The following is a 22114-nucleotide window of genomic DNA, read 5'->3' on the forward strand; positions in this document are numbered from 1 at the left end:
TACATTCGCTAGACTATGTTGCAAGGTTTTCCTTTGACTCAACGGCTTCCCTTCAAAGCAGTAGTTTTGTTGCCTTTACACAAGGTCCATTCTGTGTATCGATGTTGTATGACGTATCTAATGATTTACTTGTATGTCTCTAACATAATATGCCGTGTTTAAATTTTGCCTGTTACTGCCCATTATGTTAGTAGTGTAATGAAGCATATTCCTTTTTCCATAGTATTCAACACGTTCCTGGTCAGAGGTAACATAGCAAATTATGACAAAACTTTTTAAAAATGCTGTTTGTATAGTATAAGTAATACCTGTTGTTGTATGATAGTGATATTGATGATGACAAGTATCATGTACAGTAATACTCTTTTTTTTCTGTAGAAACGCAAGAAAACTACTTCAACAAGTGATAAAGCTGCAAAGAAGTTTAAGTTTTAACTTAGTCATTTAGTACAGTATTTAGTAATTACGTTAACACTGCATTGTAATTGTTAGATGCACTTTTACACATGTACATGAAATGTTGCTTTGTAATATTGTGGTGGTGTGATGACTAAATAAACCATGATGATGAGTTTTTAGGAGTGTAATGTGTTTTTGTAAATGGATGCATGCAACAAGGCTGTTGATACACAATATTTTGTTTTACTGCCAGACAATGTGTGCATACATGATACATTATGTAGTTGCTTCTTATGTTTATTCATGCAATATACTTTTTATTATTTTTTCTAGGGCTGGGGGATAGTTTTATCATATCGGAATATTGGGATAGTATCACTATACTATCATGTATTGCCTATCGTTTGAAAAATTACTATCAGACAGTAACTAAAATGTAAAAATATTATATGCAAATATTCATGCAAGACACTTGGAAAAATAATATTTGGGAACAAAAATTAGTCTTAAAAGGTTGTTTAGGCTCTTGGTCAAAAACATATCCATAATAAGTATGCATATCTCTGTGAAGGTAATAAGTAGATTTTCACTATTGTTATACTATCGTCTATCGTGAACAGTGCCTTACTATCGTTTGGACATTGAAAGATTCGCTGTCGCCCAGCCCTAGTTTTTGTACAAGTGTCATGTTTAGTTTGTCTCCTTAATTCATCAAACATTGAGTGAAGGCTGCTCCTCTGCCTCATATTTGTTACCGGTCATTCAAAGAAGGAAAAAAACTTAGTTGGTCATGGGTACTTCCATTGTATTGAAAGGGAGACTACTAGATTGCCTGACAACTTATCTAACTTTTCCAGGATAAGGGTTATGTAGCTACAAATACACCTCATAATGTACTTTTAAAATTGTATAGCCATAAAACCTAAATTTTATACATTGTATGGTGATTCAGTATTGACAGTATATATACTGGTAAGATTCATGCTGTTAACATGGCCATAACTGTGGACTACGCAGCACTAGTGATAGAGATCAAAAATATTAGTATTTCTGTTCAGGGATGGCACATAATTTAAAAGGGCTCTAAATAGCTACATCCGTTGCAGTAGTAACTTTTATCAGCATCCTTGTGATGTAAGGTACTTTTAGTTTTAAACAATCAAACACAGCTTTATATAGTAGGGACCACGAAGGTGTAGGTATGGCCCATAAACAAACATCACCCAAAAACCAGCCTCACTTTCCCTGGCAACAATAAAGCAGTATTGGTTAGGTAAAACTAAACTCGAACAAGCCTTCAGATGCTTTCAACAACTGGTTGCTATAATTTTTTTATTTTTCAAAATTATTAAACAATTTTCTACTGACTGATTCCTTCACACATGCGTAACTGAATAATGGCGAAGGCTACGGGCTTGAGTTTTTCACTGCTCTGGTTCTGCGTCACTTCGGCCTGAGAGGTGCCTTTTGGCATACTGCAGTACATACAATACATTCTTCATGGACTTACCAGTGTCCTCCTGTGTGTCCCATTCATCTGTGCTGATAACCAGTAGCATGTGATTAGGCATGAGGCTATTATGTAGGGCTGGGCGGTTTCTCGGTATTATAGTAATACCGCGGTATTGCAATGAAACGATATCTGTATCGCGTAGATTTCGGTGAAACGATAATATCACGATATCGATATTATTACGATTTTTAGTGTTTGTGACAGCTTTTTAAGCCCTTAAGGTTGTTATAATGCACACGTGATACTACTGCAAACAAGGACCTAGTACTAGCTAGTCAATTTTTTTTTACAAAGATCGAGATACTCTAATAGAACAGTCAGCTAGGATCGAGATACCCTAATAAAGCAGTCAGCTACTCTAATATAGCAGTCATCTTTAATAACTGCGATAAATAGTAATATCGTGATATATTTCTGCACGATATATCATGAAGCAAAACTCCATACCACCCAGCCCTACTATTATGCTCCAAAAGTTGAGCATTATGCTTTTGAGCAGTGCTCAAAAAATCCCCTATTATGCTTTTGAAAATTGCCCATTATTCTCAAAATTATGCCACCATAATTAGCTAATAATGCCAGTTTATTGCTGTATCACACCATTTTCATTGATATTTAAGCTTCAGATAGTCTTAAAATTCTTAATCTGGTTGCTGTATTAGAGCATTTCCTTTCAATGTGACTGTTTTATTAGAGTAAATAGTATTCAGCGACTGTTCTATTAGAGTTTCTGACTGCTCTATTAGAGTATCTCGATCTTTTTAACGGAATTGTGCAATCTGCAGATTTTCCTACTGTTAAAGTTTTATAATCACCTCAAAATGCCAGCATAATTCCTGATTCCCACACATGCCTATTATGCCCGAAATTATGCTGGCATAATCGCCGCATCCCTACATGTGATGACTTCCCGGAAATCATCTGTATTTTTTTATTGTGACTACTTTGATTGCAGAGGTGCTTTTCAAACAGTTCTAGATTCGTAATAGTGTAACAGGTTGAACATAGCATAATGAATACTTCACTTTTCAGATGATGATAGCTAGAGTACACGGCGCCACTTCTTTCTTTTGATGCGGTATCAGGGTGATTATAATTTTTCAGTGTTGATCCAATGATCTGACATATGTCAGACCAGCTTGATGGTTGATCTAACATCCCTGCCAGCTAATCAGCCAACGACACTATTTGCCTCAAAATGCTTGTTTACACTATGGTGTACAGTGGCCCCACCTGGCTTGTAAATTTCTTATCAACAGAACATTGTTATTATGTCAACTAGAATAAGTATGCAGGTGATAATCACAGCCTACACCCAACCTTACTTGACCTGACAAACCAATCAAGGAAATGGGTGGCAATCTTGCTAATTGGTTGGTAAATAGCAGATGGCTGACTGTTATAATCTGGACATTGAAAACAGTGGAAATTGAAAACTGGAAATGAAAAACTGAAACTGTTCACTTAGGAAATAGTTAGTAGTACTCAACTCTTTACCTCTATGATAAGACTATAGTGACTGCATTTGATTTCAAAAAAAGTTGTGGTGTATTTCATGAATTTGTGTACGAGGTCATATTTTCATCTCATTTTACTTTTGTGTAACCAAGATATATGAGACTAACAAAAATAATTATATATGATTTAGTATTAATGAGACGTTAACTCAAAAGTAGCTACACCATATAGACTAGCTAGACTTAGCTTTTTGGGGCCAAGGTTTATAATGAAGTGACTTTATTAATCAGGTTAGTTACAACCTAAATCTATGAGCCTGCATGTGGCCTGGGCTGAGCCTACAGCTTCTGTTGGTTATTATATGTGACCGGATTTGCGAAAAGGTACCTTTTTCACACACAAAATTTGACCAACTTTTTGAACTTTAAAGTTTCATAACTTTTGTATCATTGCTTATAATTGCCTGAAATGTTACATGAGTGCAGCTAAAGTATCAGGCTACATTTTGAAACTAAGAACAAGTTAATCAGTGTAAAGAGTCAAGCATTACATCATTTTGTTCGCTGGCATGTAAAATGTGTGGAAAAGGTACCTTTTTGCAAATCCGGTCACATATAGTGCATAATATGTTGGTCTTGGCTGCTACTATTAGGTTGCTTTTAGACAATTTGGTTGCTACAAGTTAGAACAAAGTCATTAAAATGTGAATTAAAATGAATTTGTATTCTTCCCTCTTGCTACTTTATGGCAAATAATTATGAAATTGCACAAGTAATTTGCATAAATGTATAGATAATACGTACTATATATCCATAGCTATGATCAGCCATACATACTATAAATAACTACTAAGTATATTTACACATGCATTAATGTGCAGTAAGAAATCCTTGCAGTTTTAAGAAATTCTACTCTAGTAATTGACTATTGTTTATAATGGTTGCAAAGCGTTATTATTTCATTGACATTGATGACATGATGTGCACGTGCATGCATAGCCCTGTATGTATCCTGTACTACAGTACATGGCCATGTGTTATAATTATTTGCAATCACACAGACTTCCCTTGTTTCATTTCTACGTACGATTCCTACTCAAATGTATCCCTACTTGATATACATCGGAAGGTATAGGGTCCCCAATGAAAAAATCAACTTTTACCAAATAATTTCACTTAGCTATTACTGCAGGATACTTAGCTTGTTGTACTGATATTTAAACCGCTACAAACAAGGCCACTCCAATTGGTTCTGGTCATTTCAAAATCAGTTTTAGGTGAGGGCGGGCAGAATTCAGCAACAAAGTAACAATGAATTGACTGCTCAATTAGAGTATTTTTTGTGATTTACTGACTGTTCTATTAAAGTATATTGATCTCTACTATGCACTCTTGCCCATTTCTTGCAGGTTTTCACTGATAAAATACAAATTATGGCATTTAGATAGTTAGATTTGGCATACTTGTTGCAACCCAATATTTGTTTCTGAAATCCAGGTTTTTCAAAAAGCTGATGCAAGCATTTTACCCATGCATTTCTGAAATTTCACATTCTCCAAAAAAGGATGCGGGCAGTGGACCAGAAACATAATTACCAATTGGAGTGGCCTAAGCCGCGAGTCATTTAGATTGAGAAATTGGCACATCGTATTTCACTGTTAAAAATGAAATGCTATGATGGTAGTCTTGTGCCCAGACCGCTTTTTTTTTTCTTTGTGTTGGGGCTTTTTTCTCCGCCCCCACACACAAAAAAGAAAAAAAGTGGTCTGGGCACGAGACTACTATAATGGCACCTAAAAATGTTACGGTAGCACCTTAAAATGTTAAATTTTGACTGCTGCAGTCAAAAAATAGCACCTCTAGGTGCTACCATAGCACAACATGTTTAACAGTGTTCGTGATTTGCAGTAAAAACATGGAATTGTAAGTGCAGCTTCTTGCAAAGAACTGAGTCGAACTTTCTTATTAGCTATGTTATCTTAAGTTGTGCTATGCAAGCATGCAGTAATGGTAAACATCTAGCTGGGTGGCTTACAATGGCTCGTTTTTGTGTTTGCAAAATCATGAAAAATGTTTGAGTTGCTCTGGCTCCTATCACGAGAGAAGCCAAATCTTCCTCATTGCATCAGGGGCGTAGCTAGCTTTCAGGGCACAAGGCCCGACTGTCCCCACGCAAACCATTTGGCCTGAATAAATGGGAGCCCATCTCTCTGGGACTCTTTATTACACATTTGCTTTCGAAAAACTGTTTATAAGTGCACTACTGGTATACATGTACCTAGCTAGCGACTATGATACACTGCTGTTTGTGCAGCTTATTAGACTGCGATACTACTGCATGAATAATATAGAAGCTAAAACTAAACAAGGATGGACTAACTTAGCCTCCAGCCCCAATATTGGACTTCTTTTTCACTTCTCCGCCCGTCTGCCCGTGATACAGCATTTTATAAGCATCATAATACTCGAGGATAATACTTCATCAGTGACAATGGACAAATTCCATAATAAGGATTTATAGCATATAATAATAACTGTTGCCCCTAGCAACCTGAATTTTCCATTATTTTTAGGTGATAATGTCTAAAGTAACTTCTCCAAATTTAGAAAGGATAGCATATATATGTCATAAGATATGACAATTTGAAATTTGTGGCTTTCCCATACATATCTATGTGAGAGGGCTACAGTTGCCCCTTCTGGGCAATCACAAAAATCAGATAGCTATTTCAACGCATGCAAAAACCAAAAATTCAAAAGTACATATATCTCAATTTTACATAATTTGTATACACAGGTGTGAATGCCAACAATAATCTCTCCAAGTTTTAAATGGATAGTGTGTATAGGTCATAAGATATGACATTCTTTAAATCCCACGATTTGTGTGATTACCGAGAAGGAGCAACTGTTGCCCCTCTCATTGACATGTATGGGAAAATTGCAACTTCAAAATGTTACATCTCATGACTTATATATGTTATCCGTTTAAAACTTGGAGAGGTGACTTAAAACATTGACACCTACAAATAATGTAAAATTTAGGTTGCTAGGGGCAATGGTTAATTTTTTGTTATGAAATTTGTCCATTCCAGCCTAGTCTCGCGTGGCCAGACTGCTTTTTTCCCTTTGTCATTTTCTCCCTACCCAATGACAAAGAGAAAAAAGCGGTCTGGCCACGCGAGACTAATTCCAGCTCTGGCCATCATTGACTCCTTTTTCACTCTTCTGTCTCTTCTACTTGCACCAAGGAATCGACTTGTACTCACTGAGCGTTTTTACATAACAAGCTTTAGCTAAACAATGCCACGGATCCTCTTGAGTCCTGCTTCAAGTAAGATCATGATGGCCACCACAACCGACTGGGAATTGGCTGTTGTCCGTCTTTCATCAGTCTGCACTATTAGACATCTAACTACTTTATATCTGAGTAGTGTTGTTCACTGAGTGGTTTGGCTCTCGACCCGCGCTCAAAATTTAAAGTGTTATTACATGATGGTGGGCATTACATAGAAAAGTACTAAATTGACGGAGGAATCTTGGCAAACTCAAGTATACGCGATTTATTTTTTGATGATACTATTATGGAAAGTATTAAAAGTCGCTCCAAAAAAATAGCGAGTGCGTATTTAGTGTGTATTAATTACTTGCGCGCCCAGGCGGGCGCCGCTATCATCAGGTTTGCTACCCGGGCACTTAGCAATGATTGCCCTGGCCTGTGCCCATGCAGGCCGGGGTGTAATTACGCCCCTGCACAGCATGGTAATGCAACTGGATGTTCCCTCAGTCTATAATGCAAGTTTGAAAAGAATTCTAAATTGTATGCTATCTGGCTGGTGACGACGAAATATTACGGCGATTTTACGAAAAATAATGCAGCCCACTTCTTGTGCAATTGAAACTACTTTACTAATTTTGGGTTAATTGCAACACTAACCACTTGCCCTTTAAATATGTCAAACAGGATGGCACGAAGCTGCAGCTGCTTTGGTGGCAGAGATCGCCGCGACATCCCAAATTGGTGATAAAATATTTCAACATCACCAGCCAAATAGCATACATCCTTGGATTCCTTCCATCTTTGCAGTATAGACTAAGTAAGCATCCAATCGTGTCACCATGCGGTGAGGAATATCTGGCTTCTCTCGTCGTAGATGGCAGTGCACTCAAAACAGTTTTTTTACGATGCTGCTTTGAAGAAAGCAACCTTGTGCAAGCGATAAAGCCAGACATTTGTCAATAACTATGCACGTTTGGAGAGCATGGCAAGCCTAGATAACATCTAGCAAATAAAAAAACTCGAACCATTTCTCTGAGAATAGCTAGAAATCGGGGCTATAGAAACTGACCAAGCTAGGCCTAGGTCAGTTTCTAGCTACTGTCAAAGAAATGGTTTTAGCTTTTTTATTTCCTAGGTGTTATCTAGGCTTGCTATGCTCTCCAAACGTGCATAGTTATTGACAATGTCTGGCTGTATTGCTTGCATAAGGTTGCTTTCTTCAAAGCAGCATTGTAAAAAAATGGTTTGAGTGCACGACAAGAGAAACCAGATATTCCATACCACATGGTGAAACGGTTGGATGCTTACTTAGTTTATACTGCAAAGATGGAAGGAATCCAAGGATGTATGCTATCTGGCTGGTGATGCTGAAAATCCTGAAATATTTTATCGCCAATTTGGGACGTCGGCTATCTCTGCCATCAAAGCAGCTGCAGCTTCTTGCCATCCGGTTTAATATATTTAAAGTGCATAATTAGTAAAGTAGTTTCAATTGCACAAGCAGTGGGTTGCATTATTTTTCGTAAAATCACCATAATAATTATTATTTCGTCGTCACCAGCCAGATAGCATATTAGGATTCTTTTTAAACTTGCGTTATAGACTGAGGGAACATCCAGTTACATGACCATGCTGTGAGCAAGATCTGGCTTCTCTTGTGGTAGGAACCAGAGCAACTCAAACACATTTTTCATGATTTTGCAGAAACAAAAACGAGCCATCCAGTTAGACGTTAATCCATTATTTATTTATTTATTAATTAGCAATCACCTGACAGGGTTTTAACGCTAATGTACATGGTATGTACACATAAGCGCCTAGTTTAATTTACAATAACAAAATGTCTATTCTATGTTACTGAATAATGATTAGCACTAAGTTACAATAAGTGCTATAGGTGTAAGGTTACAGTGAGTGCTAAATTACAGTAAGTCAGTATGTGGTAAGTTACAATAGCTAAGTGCTAGATTACAATGAGTACTCAATTACAGTGAGTGATAAGTTACAATAAATACTAAGTTACAATAAGTGCTAAGTTACAATAAGTGCTAAGTTACAACTATAAAGTAGGATGGGAGTAGTTAATTATTTAAATGTTTCAAGATCAATCATGATGGTAGATAGATTTGGGATACATAGATTGTTACAATGGGGAATAGTTCTGGGTAAGAATGAATAGAGATAAATGTTTACTGAAGATTGTATATGATTAAATTTCTGATCGTGATGGGCTTGGGTAGCATTTTGATTTAATGATAGCAGACAGTGATTTGGTACCAGTAATAAATGATTAACTATCTTGTACAATAGGATGAGGCATGCTTGCTTTCTACGCGTTTGTAAAGTTGGCCAATTTAGTTTATTTAACATGCCCTGTGATACTGTCACGGTGGTCTGTTCCAAGGCTTATTTAAGATAAAATGAGCAGCTTGATGTTGAATCATTTCAAGTTTACAGATGTCATTTTGGTGGTGTGGATCCCAGATGGCACCACAATATTCAATAGATGGCAGTAGAAATTGTTTGTAGGCATATTCTTTAAAGTGTTTATGACAGGAATGTAAATTTTTCCTTAGGAAACCAAGTTACTATGCATGTTTGCACAGCACAACTTAAGATAACACACAGCTAATAAGAAAGTTCGACTCAGTCCTTTGCAAGAAGCTGCACTTACAATTCCATGTTTTTACTGCAAATCACGAAATACGCAAAAATCTGATGTGCCAATTTCTCAATCCGCTAAGACTCGCGGCTTCTTTTATCATCGTTTTACTTTTATTTATTAACACTTCACAGCACAAGTGCTGAAGGTCTGTAGGACACCTGGTCCTACACCTTGCTCAAAGACTTTAGCTACATAAGGTGTGTTTGTAATTTGTAGTGGTTCAAATATCAGTACAAGCTAAGTATCCTGCAGTAGTAAAGAAAGTGTTTGGAGAAAGTCGATGTTTTTCATTGGGGACCCTACTGAAGATGAACACGTTGATTACTTCGTCACTAATGACAACCAACAAGAACCCACAATCGATCCTTAAATTGTTTCTATTTTTTTTGGGTACGTTTGATTACCTGCTAGAGGTGTCACCGATAACTTGTACAGCATTTGTAGTTAATGTAATTGCATGTATGTAAGTGGTTAGTTAATCATTTACGAGTGTATTTGATTTTTTCTTGGGGCTGGTCCCCCTGGACACATCAGTAATTACTGGCTGTCCAGTATAAGGCCAATGAAACTTGATTACCAGTTTCTCGCTCAGATTTTTGAAAATTTGATGCGGGCGGGCGGTTATTATTCATTATTCATTATTTTTCCAAAGGCACAACACACATCCATGCATGACGATTTCTGTCAAAAAAAAACAGTGAGATCTACACTGATTATTCTTGCATTAAATAGCTAAAGTACGTTACTAATCTATAACAAGTGATTTTTCCATTAGAGTATAGCTGATTGCTCTATTAGAGTAAAAGTGACTGTTCTATTAGAGTATTTCGATCTGAAATACCAATAATGAAATTCCATGCGGGTGTATCAAAAGCATGCGGGCGATGACGCGAAACTGCTAATCAAGTTTCATTGGCCTAATTAAAATAAAATAAAATAAAGCATTGGTAAGCTGCAAGCTTCAATTTGAGAAAGTATTCCGTTCCGTCGTTGTTATTATTGTTATTATTGTTGTTATTATCTACTTTACCAGTTAGGCACTGGAGGGTGTACACAGAAGGCAGAGCCTGTTCGAGGTGTTTGCCCATAGCCTAGGAGCCTAAGCGAAAATCGTTTAGTACATCATTCCGTTCCTTTCCGTTCCGTAGAATAGACCCCACCGGCTAAACTCTCCAGCGATATTTCACTACTAACTCCTACCATTAGACTGCAGTTGAAACCTTTAATGCAAGGACGATGATTATTTTCAGAGGCGCTTATTGCGTACGAATATGAGTGGTATTTGTACTATGCAGGATGATATTTTGTACTAGCCGCAGCTGCAGTCAAGTGTATGGCAACAGACAGGTTGTGGTATTATCTAAACTGAAACTGAAATAAATTTGCTGAATAAACTGATATTGTGTGGTTGAAAGTGAAACTGAAGTAGTACCAACATCAGCAGAAAAAAATCCCCACTAATTTACACATTGTCTTAAGTTTGTGTTTCCATGTGCATAAGAAACTGCATTGTAAATTTTAGCTTACGTATAGCTAGCAGTAATGGCTGCTACCAACAAGGATGTTGTGTTGATAGTTAGTTTAGTACTATCACTACTTAGTTTAGTCCTATTGTTTGGTGTGACTTGGTATTTCCAGTCATCACTGGATCTACTACAACAACAAGTAGAGTATGACAGGGAACTGTTGTTGAAGTTACAGGAACAAGTTAATGTGAGGCAAAATGAATTGCATAGCTAGTTAGCTGATTTGTACTGTGACAAGCATGCAAGCACACCACATGTTTTTGCAGTCCTTGCTTGAAGCATGAATCAGTGCAACAGTAAATAGATCAATGGCTATAGCTACATCCAGCGTGCACGAACAGCTGCACTGTAGTATAGTGCTACTCAGTTACCTAATGTACAGTAGCTACTCTAGTTCTGTCTTCGTTGCTCTCGAGTAAGAAAAAGTGGGTGTGGCTGCACCGGCAGCTTTTCTCTCACTTTAATGGCAGGCTGTAGACTACTGACACCGGTAGCCGTCACCACAGACTGTTTTTGAGTTTTCTACATTAATCTAACATACATGTTCATATTTCTATAGACATTGGCTACATCGTTTTGCTTGTTAATTCTTAATAGAGTTATGTATGTAACTCTGTTGAAGTTAGTGTCTTGGGTCACTACCTTCCTGATTCAGTCAATGCACTTAAAGATGCCGGTTTTTTTCATGGATCAAGATTTTTGTTTTCAAAAGCCAGTGTTAGAGCTGTTTTGAATGAAATGGCTGGGGCATCAATTTCTGCATCTCAGAGGATCTTTTTTGGGAGGAACTGTAAAGAATGGACTATCGACCCAGACTGATTGAACTAGATTTTGTAGTTACCTTATAGGGCTTTAGTTTTTCTTATTGCATGTATGTATGTACGTATGCATGTAGTTACACTTTTTTTTCCTTGCCATGCCCACAACTGACTACTGTGTAGATCAGATCTGTGGTCGCATGTTAGTCCGAGGATTCACATACTTGTGTCTTTTTTGCTTGTTGTTGTTATTGTTGTACACATTCACCATAATCATGATGGTCTTCTCTCTTGCCTTTGGTTCCGAATATAGCTAGCTACAGGCGCAATTGGTAGCTATTATTTTAACCCACTGCTGTTGCATGCAGCTTGCTGTTGCATAGCTACTGATATTGGTTTTCTCCATGCTGCTGCTGTCTGATTGTACCGCTGTTGCAGGTATATTTTTGCAATATAGTGTAGTGTTGCTAGTCCTGCTATACTGCTGCTGCTTCTTTGCACTGGTGCTTGTGCTGCTGCTGTAGTAGGCTACTATTACTGCTATGCTGCATGCAGCTGCATGGTGCTGTTATGTGAAGGCTAGCCGGCTAGCTGTTGCAAGCCTTATGGAACATTTAACTATTGCTGATGCTTTGCTTCTGTGCAGATGCTGTTGCTACTGCTCCTGCTGCATGCCACATTACTACTCAAGTTCTTGTTGCCAGTTCTTGCTGATGGAACCATGATTAGCACAACAGTTATGTACAATCCTTTGTTTCTTGAAGCCCATGCATGTGCTGGAAGCTGCATGCAGTTGTAGCTATAGTTGCTCTGAAAAAGCATTGGGAATTTTATGCCTGTGTATAACTGCCTTTCCACAGTGGCATATACATTGCATCCAATGGGTCTCCTAGGCCCTAGATCTATACCACTGTGGATCAGGCTTGTAATTACTTACCAGATTTAATCATTACAATTACAATTACCCAAAATTTGGTAATGATTAGTAAGTAATTACCTGTTTAATTACAATTTCTAACAGTAATTATACTTGAAAAAATGGTAATGATTAGTAATTAAGTACAATTACCATTACAATTACAACAAGCCTGCTATGGATACACGTGTAATACAATGCTACAACTAGCTATTTGCATACTTATGCTGTCCACAATGCACATCTTATTCCCCTATGCAAAAATATACATCTCAGGTCCAAATAACATGGATGTGTCAAATAATTTAGTCAGTGTCATGCGCCCCTTTAATATCTGTGACTACTTATTGACTATGATGTCAACTTGCTTGAAGTAATGCTTATAACTATAGGATGTAGTTAATCAGTCAGTTCAGAAATTCACTGATTCAGAATTAGCTAAGGATAATAAAATTGGAATTGATATAAGCATTCTTGGCATGTATTTAGATTGTTTAAGGGGTTTGATTCCGTATTATACTTAACCAAAACCTTGTCACCTCCAAATTGTCATGCAGGGATGGTTTAGGCTAAAGTTACTAACTTTATGATTATACTGTCGCTAGTGTACTTAATTGTGTACAAAGATCACATAAAATATAAATTATAATGTTTTATTATAAGTAATATAGAGCATTAAAATACCACATAAACATTGCCCTTCTTCTTTCAGTTGCCAGCAGGAAATAAGTATGATACTACCAGTCAAAGTGTGAAAAGACAAACACAGCCACGGTGCTACTGTCGAGGCAAGCCAGGTCCACCTGGTATAAAAGGGGATGAGGGAACACCTGGAGTGTTAGGACCAAAGGGAGATACTGGGGTGAGAGGAGACCCTGGTGATAGGGGACCGAGAGGAGAAATAGGTTAGGTATAACATGATGCACTTAAACAATGGTAACTGGATCCCTATGGATATTTCAAACTAGTGAAATTATGAAAAAAGAATAATATAGATATAACTGACTGACTGCTGTTTTAAGCTGCGGGGGAGGTAAAGCAAAGCTGTTGAAGGCATACAAAATGTCACTGTGATGATTAATATTGGATAGTTGCATGTTTGTGTCTGTTTCAAAATTGATAGTGCAGCAATACGTGACTCTATTCTGGTGAAAATTCTTAATTCTTCACCACTATAACATGCGTAATCAATAACTGTTCTTTGCCACATTTTCAGTGCAAAAACATAAGTAATTAAGTTGATGCTAAAATGCATTGCTTTTCTATAAAAAGTGGATTGAATATTCCTTTGTGGCTTTCACAGTTTACATGGAAGCTTTATACAGTTTAAAAATTAGCAGCTTTAATTAACACTAGTATACTTCATGTATTAATGCAACATGTATCTATTTCCCTGAGTCTAATTTAGAACAATACCTGTAATATTAAATGCATGTAGCCATGATTGTACAGATGTTCAGTGCAAATTTTTTTTATTAGTGCTTTTTTATTAGTGCATGAGCACCATGTTCCTTAGTAAGTTATTTCAATCCAAGTACACTCTGCATAGTAAGCTGTATCAGATAGTTGAGCAGTAGTACACTATGCTGTAAATTAAATACTGAAGTATTGCACTGCAAAGCATGCTTCACAGACAAGTGAATAAATATTGCATACAGGGGCTTGTTGCCAGGGTTTTCAGGCGGATTTCCAACAAGAATACAAAGTTATAAATATAACAGCAGCAGGGATCTGGGGGCAGCTGTTGAGAGGTCATGACTATTAATGGCCCAAAACTCACCAGTTTGCTATATTCGTGCGTGGATGAGTAAATGTGATAGTTAATCATACAATTTGTATATATACAGTATAACAACCTTGGGACTCAGCTATGTAGCTGGCTAGTGCAAATGGTGCACACAGACATGAACCCAGTGAAATGACTTGTATACAACCAAAGCAATATTTCGAGCATACTGAAGACATGTCTTGTACACCCACACAAGTACATGATATTTATTCTCATGCATATAATAGTCTGCACTCTAGTATCCACATATGGAAGAAACTCATACTCAGTTTTGCATTACTCACAGTATTATGCTGCAATTATGTGCTCTAGAAATATTCTTTCCTCAATTTAAAACTCTGAAATTCTTAGCATATGTATGAATGTTCTATTAGAATATATACTTGATTGCTTTATTAGAGTTTCTCAATCTTTTAATTAACTTTCAAGAGGGTTATCTCTAGAACCTTCCCTGTGAGATGAATGTAAGTGCTAAAAAGGGAGATGCCTGTTGTGCACTGTTACTTTTAAGTGTAGTATTTTAGCTAGTTTCTGCATATAGGAATCTAAATCTAAAAGGGGAATTTTTGAAGCCCTTGTAAACCCCCTCTGGCTATATCTCTGACATCCAATATGACTTTTAAAAATCTTTACTGTGTTACTGACTCACTTTCAAAGTTGTACAGTAGAAATGTTGTGTAGTACATGTATAGCCATTTGCACATGTTCAAGTGTATGAAAATCCCGTAAGCTGAGAGTCAATTATTAATGTTGTAATGTATTTCATGTTAAAGCTGTAAGAAGACCTTAATTACAATTTGAATAGATAGCTAATCACACACAATTGAGTGCAATTAGGGAATAATTGTATGAGTAACAGTCAAAATCGCATGAGGCGAAGCCAAGTGCAATTTTGGCTGTTACGAGTATAATTATTCCATAATTGCACGAAAATGTGTGTGATTGCCTACTAATCACACAGTGACCACGCTTCATGGTTTGTAGTACACATCTATCCAGTTCTATGCAGCCATTAACTTCTACCAGGTGATTGCATCATTCTTCTTTATAGTACATCATTTCTTGTTGCAATTAAAAGGCTTCACATGTCAGCAATTTTGATTGGTCACTCAAAATATCTACATATTTTGCACTTGAAAGGCCTTTTTTGTCGGCATATTTGATTGGCTATTCATTGTATCACTTTCTTGTTGCATTTAAAAGGCTTCTATTATTCTGCTATTTTATTTACAGTGCAATTACAGAAACAAGGCCGTGCGATTTGTGATTAATTGCACTCCTACTATTGAGACTAATGTATGGCAAACCAAATCACTATGTGATTAGAATGACAAGTAGAAAATGTTGTGTACTTATGCAAATAATAAAAATTCTGGATTGAATTAACATTTTTGTACAAGCCATGCATGCATTGCACAAAATTAATACAGTTAATGTGATAGTACACAACTACCAGTTGGCACCACAACTTTTACTGCCAGCTTGATGATAACCATTTGTAAAACACTCAGTCAAGTTCCAGAGAGAACTACTGGTTTCATACAACTTAATTTTAGGTAACAATGCAATTTACAGGTAGCATTAGCATAGCCAATTGTTTATTTATTCCTCTGATGATCCGTTACTCTATAATTCCATGCCAACCATGCAATATATTTAATACTGTGTATACTATGTATGTAGTGTTGTATAGTAAGTAAATTAGCTCTCTGTATACAAAAGTATAGTAAGCAAACTTGCTGCATGATGCTGGGATTGAGTTATGAAAACAGCAATGAAGAAATATTTATCTTTATAAATTTCCAAAATTTATGGTAAAAATTCACAGCACACAATTTCCTGTTGTATTTGTCACATAGGAGACCCAGGATTGCCAGGACCAAAAGGACCAAACGGAGAGAATGGTAAAAAAGGAGATGCTGGATTAAGAGGAGACCCTGGTGATAGGGGACTGAGAGGACTAACAGGTTACACTATCACATATATATATACACATCATTGTTTAGTTATCTTATTACACAGGAGACACTGGATTACGTGGACCAATAGGGCAAACTGGTGAACCTGGAACTAAGGGTGAAAAGGAAATACATACTTACAGTGAATGTTATCAAGTGTGTTAATAGGGGATAAGGGAGATCCAGGACCAAGAGGACCAACACAGCCGGCATCTAAAGGAATGAAAGGAGTAAAGGGGGATGATGGCTTACCAGGACCAATGGGTCTTAAAGGAGAACAAGGTGATACATTGATATTCTCACCAATTACATAGTAGTGGACCAACAGGGCTAAATGGTGCTAAAGGAGCTACAGGACAGAAGGGAGTGCAAGGTGACATAGAAGAGAGGAATGGAGGAACTGTGTATGTTAGATGGGGACATAGTCAATGCCCATACACTGCTGAACTGGTGTATAGTGGAAGAGCTGGTGGATCAGACCGCAGAGATGGTGGTGCTAGTAATCCACAATGTCTACCGCTAGACCCTAATTTTCTCACTTCATTTAGTGGGAGGTACAGAGGTTATATGTATGGAGCTGAATACAAAACACATATTAGCAGTTATAGACATGACTATGATGTACTATGCGCAGTTTGCTATGTCACTCAACGTTCTACAATGTATATGGTCCCTGCCAAGTACACTTGTCCTAGAGGATGGACCAGAGAATACTACGGGTATCTGATGTCTCAGCGTAGTACTCATTCTTCTTCTCAGTTCACTTGTGTGGATAGAGCATTTAAAGCAGTAACTGGATCGTCAGCAAATCGGAATGGTTTACTATTCTACTTTGTGGAGGGAAGATGTGGATCACTTCCTTGTCCTCCATATGATAACAGTAGAGAATTATCATGCTCAGTTTGCACCAAGTAATCAGTAGCTACAGTGTTGATACTATGACATTTTTAGATAAATTAGATTTATAGTTCACCCATCCTGGGTGTATGTAATATTATGACTGCACATTGCTGCACACATAATTATTATATACTGCATTTCTACAAGTATACGGGTGATTTATGTATTAAGTGGTAACCATGTGCAATATAGAGGTCTTAAGAAGAATCTGAGAACCTGTATATTCATGGGACACCATTATTCCATGGTTATGTCAAGTGTTCATGGCCATGATAAATTATGAGAAATATCAGAAAACATGTGAAAATGTTAAGACTCTGGACGTACTCATATATTATTATAACATTACCTCACTTGAGGCCGTTAAAAGAAACAGTGAAGGATGGATGTTTATTAGCGTCGTAGCTAAACAAAAACTATCCAGTGCTATATTTCAAAGAAAGTCAGTGAGTGAGTGTGCTTTAGTAGCCAAGACATTTTAGGCCAAATATGAAATTTTCCTTATAAGCTGCAATTAAACAACTTCAGTAACAATACTCTGCAAACAATATGGAATAACTTAACAGCCAAACTTCTCCATTGTGTAATGCATGACTACCATTCTTTTTGTCATGGCATTTAAATTGTACAGTGTCTGTGTAGTATCAAGACACACGATAGTGTGTCGTGCGGCCCAAGAAGCCGGCGCGCCACACCGTGAGTATATTAACAGGAAGAAAGAAAACGCAATTTTCACACCTATGTAGCTCTGTGATTCCTTATCCGATTGGAACCACATTTGCTAGAGACGTGCCGCCCAGTTAGGGGAGTCTACATACCAAATTTGAAGAAAATCGCTCCAGCCATTTTCGAGATACGAGCGAACAAAATTTCGTTTTAATTTCTTCGTTTTCTTCTTCTTCTTCTTCTACTTCTTCTTCATTTCGCACACTTCGCAAAATCCGCCATAAAACACGAATGCGTGCTCGGATCGGGCTGAAATTTGGCACACTTAAAGGGCTCATTAAGGCGGATCTCTGTACCAACTTTGGTAGGAATCCGATGAACATTCACGGAGTTATGACCGATTATTTGCGTAAAATAAGGTTGAAGGTCTGTCACGCCTACAGGGTAAACCCCTTGGAGGAATCAGTTGGAAATTGATATGTAGATGGAGCAACCATCGTAGGAGTGCCTTTTTGTGGTTTGAAAGGAATCGGAATAAAGACCATGGAGATATGACACAAAACCCAACCTGTGTCAAAATTACGCGATCGATTTTTATGAATAAAAAAACTATTAGTTTTCGTGTCTACCAGGCAAACCGCTTAGAGCAACGAGCTGAAAATCAGTACGTAACTGGAATAATCATCATGGAAAGTTCTTGTAGTAGTACAGAAGAATCGGATTACAAATCACTGAGTTATGATTCGAAAGGCAACTATGTGCAGCAAATGCGAGATCGAGATACTCTAATAGAACAGTCACCCTAATAAAGCATTCAGCTGCATGTATAATTTACTCAGTTATATTACATTGTAAGTTATTCTGTAGGGAATTCAGCTACAAACTAGTCACCCTGTAGTCAGATCAGCTAGAAGAAGGTACCTAATAGAGAGTTCAGCTACAAAGAAGCCATCATGTAGAGAGTTCAGCTGAAATAAATCAACCTGTAGAGAATTTAGCTACAAACAAATTGCCCTGTAGAGAGATCAGCTAGAAGAAGTTACCTTGTAGAGAGTTCAGTTACAAAGAAACAATCATGCAAAGAGTTTAGATGCAAACAAATCACCCAGTACTCAGAAAGTTCCGCTATGAACAGATCACACTATAGAAAGTTCAGTTAGAAACAAGTCATCCTGTAGAGAGATCAGCTAGAAGAAGTCACATTGTAGAGAGTTCAGTTACAAAGAAACAATCATGCAAAGAGTTTAGCTGCAAACAAATCACCCAGTAAAAAGTTCTACTATGAACAGATCACACTGTAGAGAGTTCAGTTAGAAACAAGTCATCTGGTAGAGAGATCAGCTAGAAGAAGTTACCTTGTAGAGAGTTCAGTTACAAAGAAACAATCATGCAAAGAGTTTAGCTGCAAACAAATCACCCAGTAAAAAGTTCCACTATGAACAGATCACACTGTAGAGAGTTCGGTTAGAAACAAGTCATTCTGTAGATAGATCAGCTAGAAGAAGTCACTTTGTAGAGAGTTCAGCTACAAAGAAACCACCATGTAAGAGAGTTCAGCTGCAAACAAATCACCTGTAGAGAGTTCAGCTAGGAACAAGTCACCCTGTAGAGAGATCAGCTAGAAACAAGTCATCCTGTAGAGAGTTCAGCTAGAAGAAGTTACATTGTAGAGAGTTCAGCTACAAACAAATCACCCTGTAGATAGTTCAGCTAGAAACAAGTCACCCTGTAGAGAGATCAGCTAGAAACAAGTCACCCGTAGAGAGTTCAGCTAGAAGAAGTTACATTGTAGAGAGTTCAGCTACAAGCAAATCACCCTGTAGAGAGTTCATCTGCAAACAAATCACCCTGTAGAAGAAACTACCATGTAGAGAGTTCAGCAGCAAACAAATCGCCCTGTAGAGAATTCAGCTAGAAACAAATCACCCTGTAGAAAGATCAGCTAGAAGAAGTTACCTTGTAGAGAGTTCAGTTCAGTAAAGCAGTAACTGGATCATCAGCAAATCGGAATGGTTTACTATTCTACTTTGTGGAGGGAAGATGTGGATCACTTCCTTGTCCTCCGTATGATAACAGTAGAGAATTATCATGCTCAGTTTGCACCAAGTGACCAGTAGCTACAGTGTTGATACTATGACATTTTTAGATAAATTAGATTTATAGTTCACCCATCCTGTAATATTATGACTGCACATTGCTGCACACATAATTATTATATACTGCATTTCTACAAGTATACGGGTGATTTATGTATTAAGTGGTAACCATGTGCAATATAGAGGTCTTAAGAAGAATCTGAGAACCTGTATATTCATGGGACACCATTATTCCGTGGTTATGTCAAGTGTTCATGGCCATGATAAATTATAAAAAATATCAGAAAACATGTATAATGTTAAGACTCTGGACGTACTTATATATTATTATAACATTACCTCACTAGGGACCGTTAAAGGAAATAGTGAAGGATGGATGCTTATTAGCATCGTAGCTAAACAAAAACTATCCAGTGCTATATTTCAAAGAAAGTCAGTGAGTGAGTGTGCTTTTGTAGCCAAGAAATTTTAGGCCAAATATGAAATTTTCCCTATAAGCTGCTATTAAACAACTTCAGTAACAATACTCTGCAAACAATATGGAATAACCTAACAGCCAAACTTCTCCATTGTGGAATGCATGACTACGTACCATTCTTTTTGTCATGGCGTTTAAATTGTACAGTATCTGTGTAGTATACAGGGGCGTAGGGAGGGGGGGTTCCGGAGGGTTCAGGAAACCCCCTGTAAAATTTAGACTTCTGCAAGCAGGATTCTAACACACCATTTAGTGTGGCAGGACAAAATGAGTGAGCAATATAGTGTAATGGCACAGCACAACAATTGATAAAACTTACATTCATCTCTCAGGGAAGGATTTACAGAGGTAACATGAGCCCTCTTCAAAACTTGTTAAAAAGATCGATATACTCTAATAGAGCAGTCAGGCATACTCTAATAGAACATGCATGTAAATATCCATGTCCATATGAAGTTTTTCAGACATTCAAACATTAAATGCATGACCTTATACTGCTATAGCTTTGGTGTGCAGTGTTTAAAGATATAGAGCTCCAGTTATTTATCACTTGTGTTATGCAAAATGAATTCATGCTATGCATATTTGTATAGTTATATTGTTTTGATTGTCATTTGTATCAATGGATTCATGGCTCCAATACCATAGTGAGATATAACCATCACTTACAGATTACTATATGTGTCTCTATGTGTTATGCTGTCTGTTTCCACTAGGTGACTTTATCTAGTACTACCTTCATCCCAGGGGCGCTTAATGCATCATAATTAATGTACTTTTTGCATAAAATATAGCAATTTGCTGAGTTTTGATTTATTAAAATATTGAAAGTCTCTCAGCGGCTGGGGGCGCAAGACCCCTGCTTCTAGTAACTCAATGCTGGTGCTGGAACCTCCCTTCAAAAAATCCTGGCTATGCCCCTGGTATAGTAGCAACCATGAATCTTAATACAAGTGTTGGTCATCCAAGTTAGCAAATTAAGTGGTAACAGTCAACCATCTTACTTTCATCTGGTGGTATACCTAATAGGTAGTTGCATTGGGACTAACTGCAGAGACTTTTTTGAATAATTAGTCTGCTAGTTGTTTCAATACTGACTAAAGATGGAGTTCGTATAGGTACTATTGGAACACTATTTTTGCTGTATAGCCATTTAATTTCCTGCTATCAGGATACATGTAGGTGGTACAATTTCCCATGTCTGCAGGGATGGTACAGAATACCATAATTCGCTTTATTTTCATACAAATAAATTCAAAATAAATATTATTTTGTGTAAAAACATTTTCATATGATTTACATACAGTTCAATCTTATATAAAAATTGTTGTGCAAGAAATTTTTGTAAAAATTTTGCATTTTTACATTTTTACAGTAAAAAAAGCAAATTATGGTAGGTCAATATGTATGTCCAACACATTTCCTGCACGCAGTATCTATGGAGTATGGTGGACAAAGTGTATATTCACCCAGTTCAAGATTCATGACATTCCTTATGTTCTCATCTAACATACACAGTTCCTCTATTCCTCTCTTCTTTGTCACCTTTCACACCTTTCTGTCCTGCTACTCTTGTAGCTCCCTTAGGACCATATAATGAGAGACAACCAATCACCCTAGAACGATCTACCTCCTAAACTTACTAACACTCTTGATTCAAACCTGAAGAGTTCAGTTTGAAATCCACACAACCACTGGACTTCCTAACCGAAC

The 22114-nt window shown here is 37.2% G+C and overlaps 2 protein-coding genes across 2 annotated transcripts in view; both read left to right on the forward strand.

Annotated features, from left to right (window-relative positions):
- The window catches only part of LOC136246912 (splicing factor 3B subunit 2-like), a 34894-nt gene extending 34363 nt beyond the window's left edge, over window positions 1-531 (forward strand). The window contains exon 23 of the mRNA XM_066038507.1: window positions 379-531. Within this exon, the coding sequence (XP_065894579.1) occupies window positions 379-435 (57 nt within the window). The 3' untranslated portion in view covers window positions 436-531. The remainder of the gene's footprint in view (window positions 1-378) is intronic.
- A 10267-nt stretch (window positions 532-10798) lies between these two features.
- LOC136243784 (short-chain collagen C4-like) lies at window positions 10799-17365 on the forward strand. The gene is made up of 6 exons (XM_066035391.1): window positions 10799-11027; window positions 13227-13419; window positions 16163-16270; window positions 16326-16379; window positions 16430-16543; window positions 16590-17365. The coding sequence occupies exons 1-6, from the start codon at window positions 10857-10859 to the stop codon at window positions 17174-17176; spliced, it is 1227 nt and encodes a 408-aa protein (XP_065891463.1). The 5' UTR covers window positions 10799-10856; the 3' UTR covers window positions 17177-17365.
- The last annotated feature ends 4749 nt before the right edge of the window (window positions 17366-22114 follow it).

The sequence above is a fragment of the Dysidea avara genome, chromosome 2 (assembly GCF_963678975.1).
Source record: "Dysidea avara chromosome 2, odDysAvar1.4, whole genome shotgun sequence".
NCBI classification, from domain to species: domain Eukaryota; kingdom Metazoa; phylum Porifera; class Demospongiae; order Dictyoceratida; family Dysideidae; genus Dysidea; species Dysidea avara.

Coding starts and splice junctions, on each gene's coding strand:
- LOC136243784 (XM_066035391.1), top strand. CDS start 10,857: ATGGCTGCTACCAACAAGGATGTTGTGTTGATAGTTAGTTTAGTACTA. Junction 11,028..13,226: donor AGTTACAGGAACAAGTTAAT/GTGAGGCAAAAT, acceptor TTCTTCTTTCAG/TTGCCAGCAGGAAATAAGTA. Junction 13,420..16,162: donor GGGACCGAGAGGAGAAATAG/GTTAGGTATAAC, acceptor TTTGTCACATAG/GAGACCCAGGATTGCCAGGA.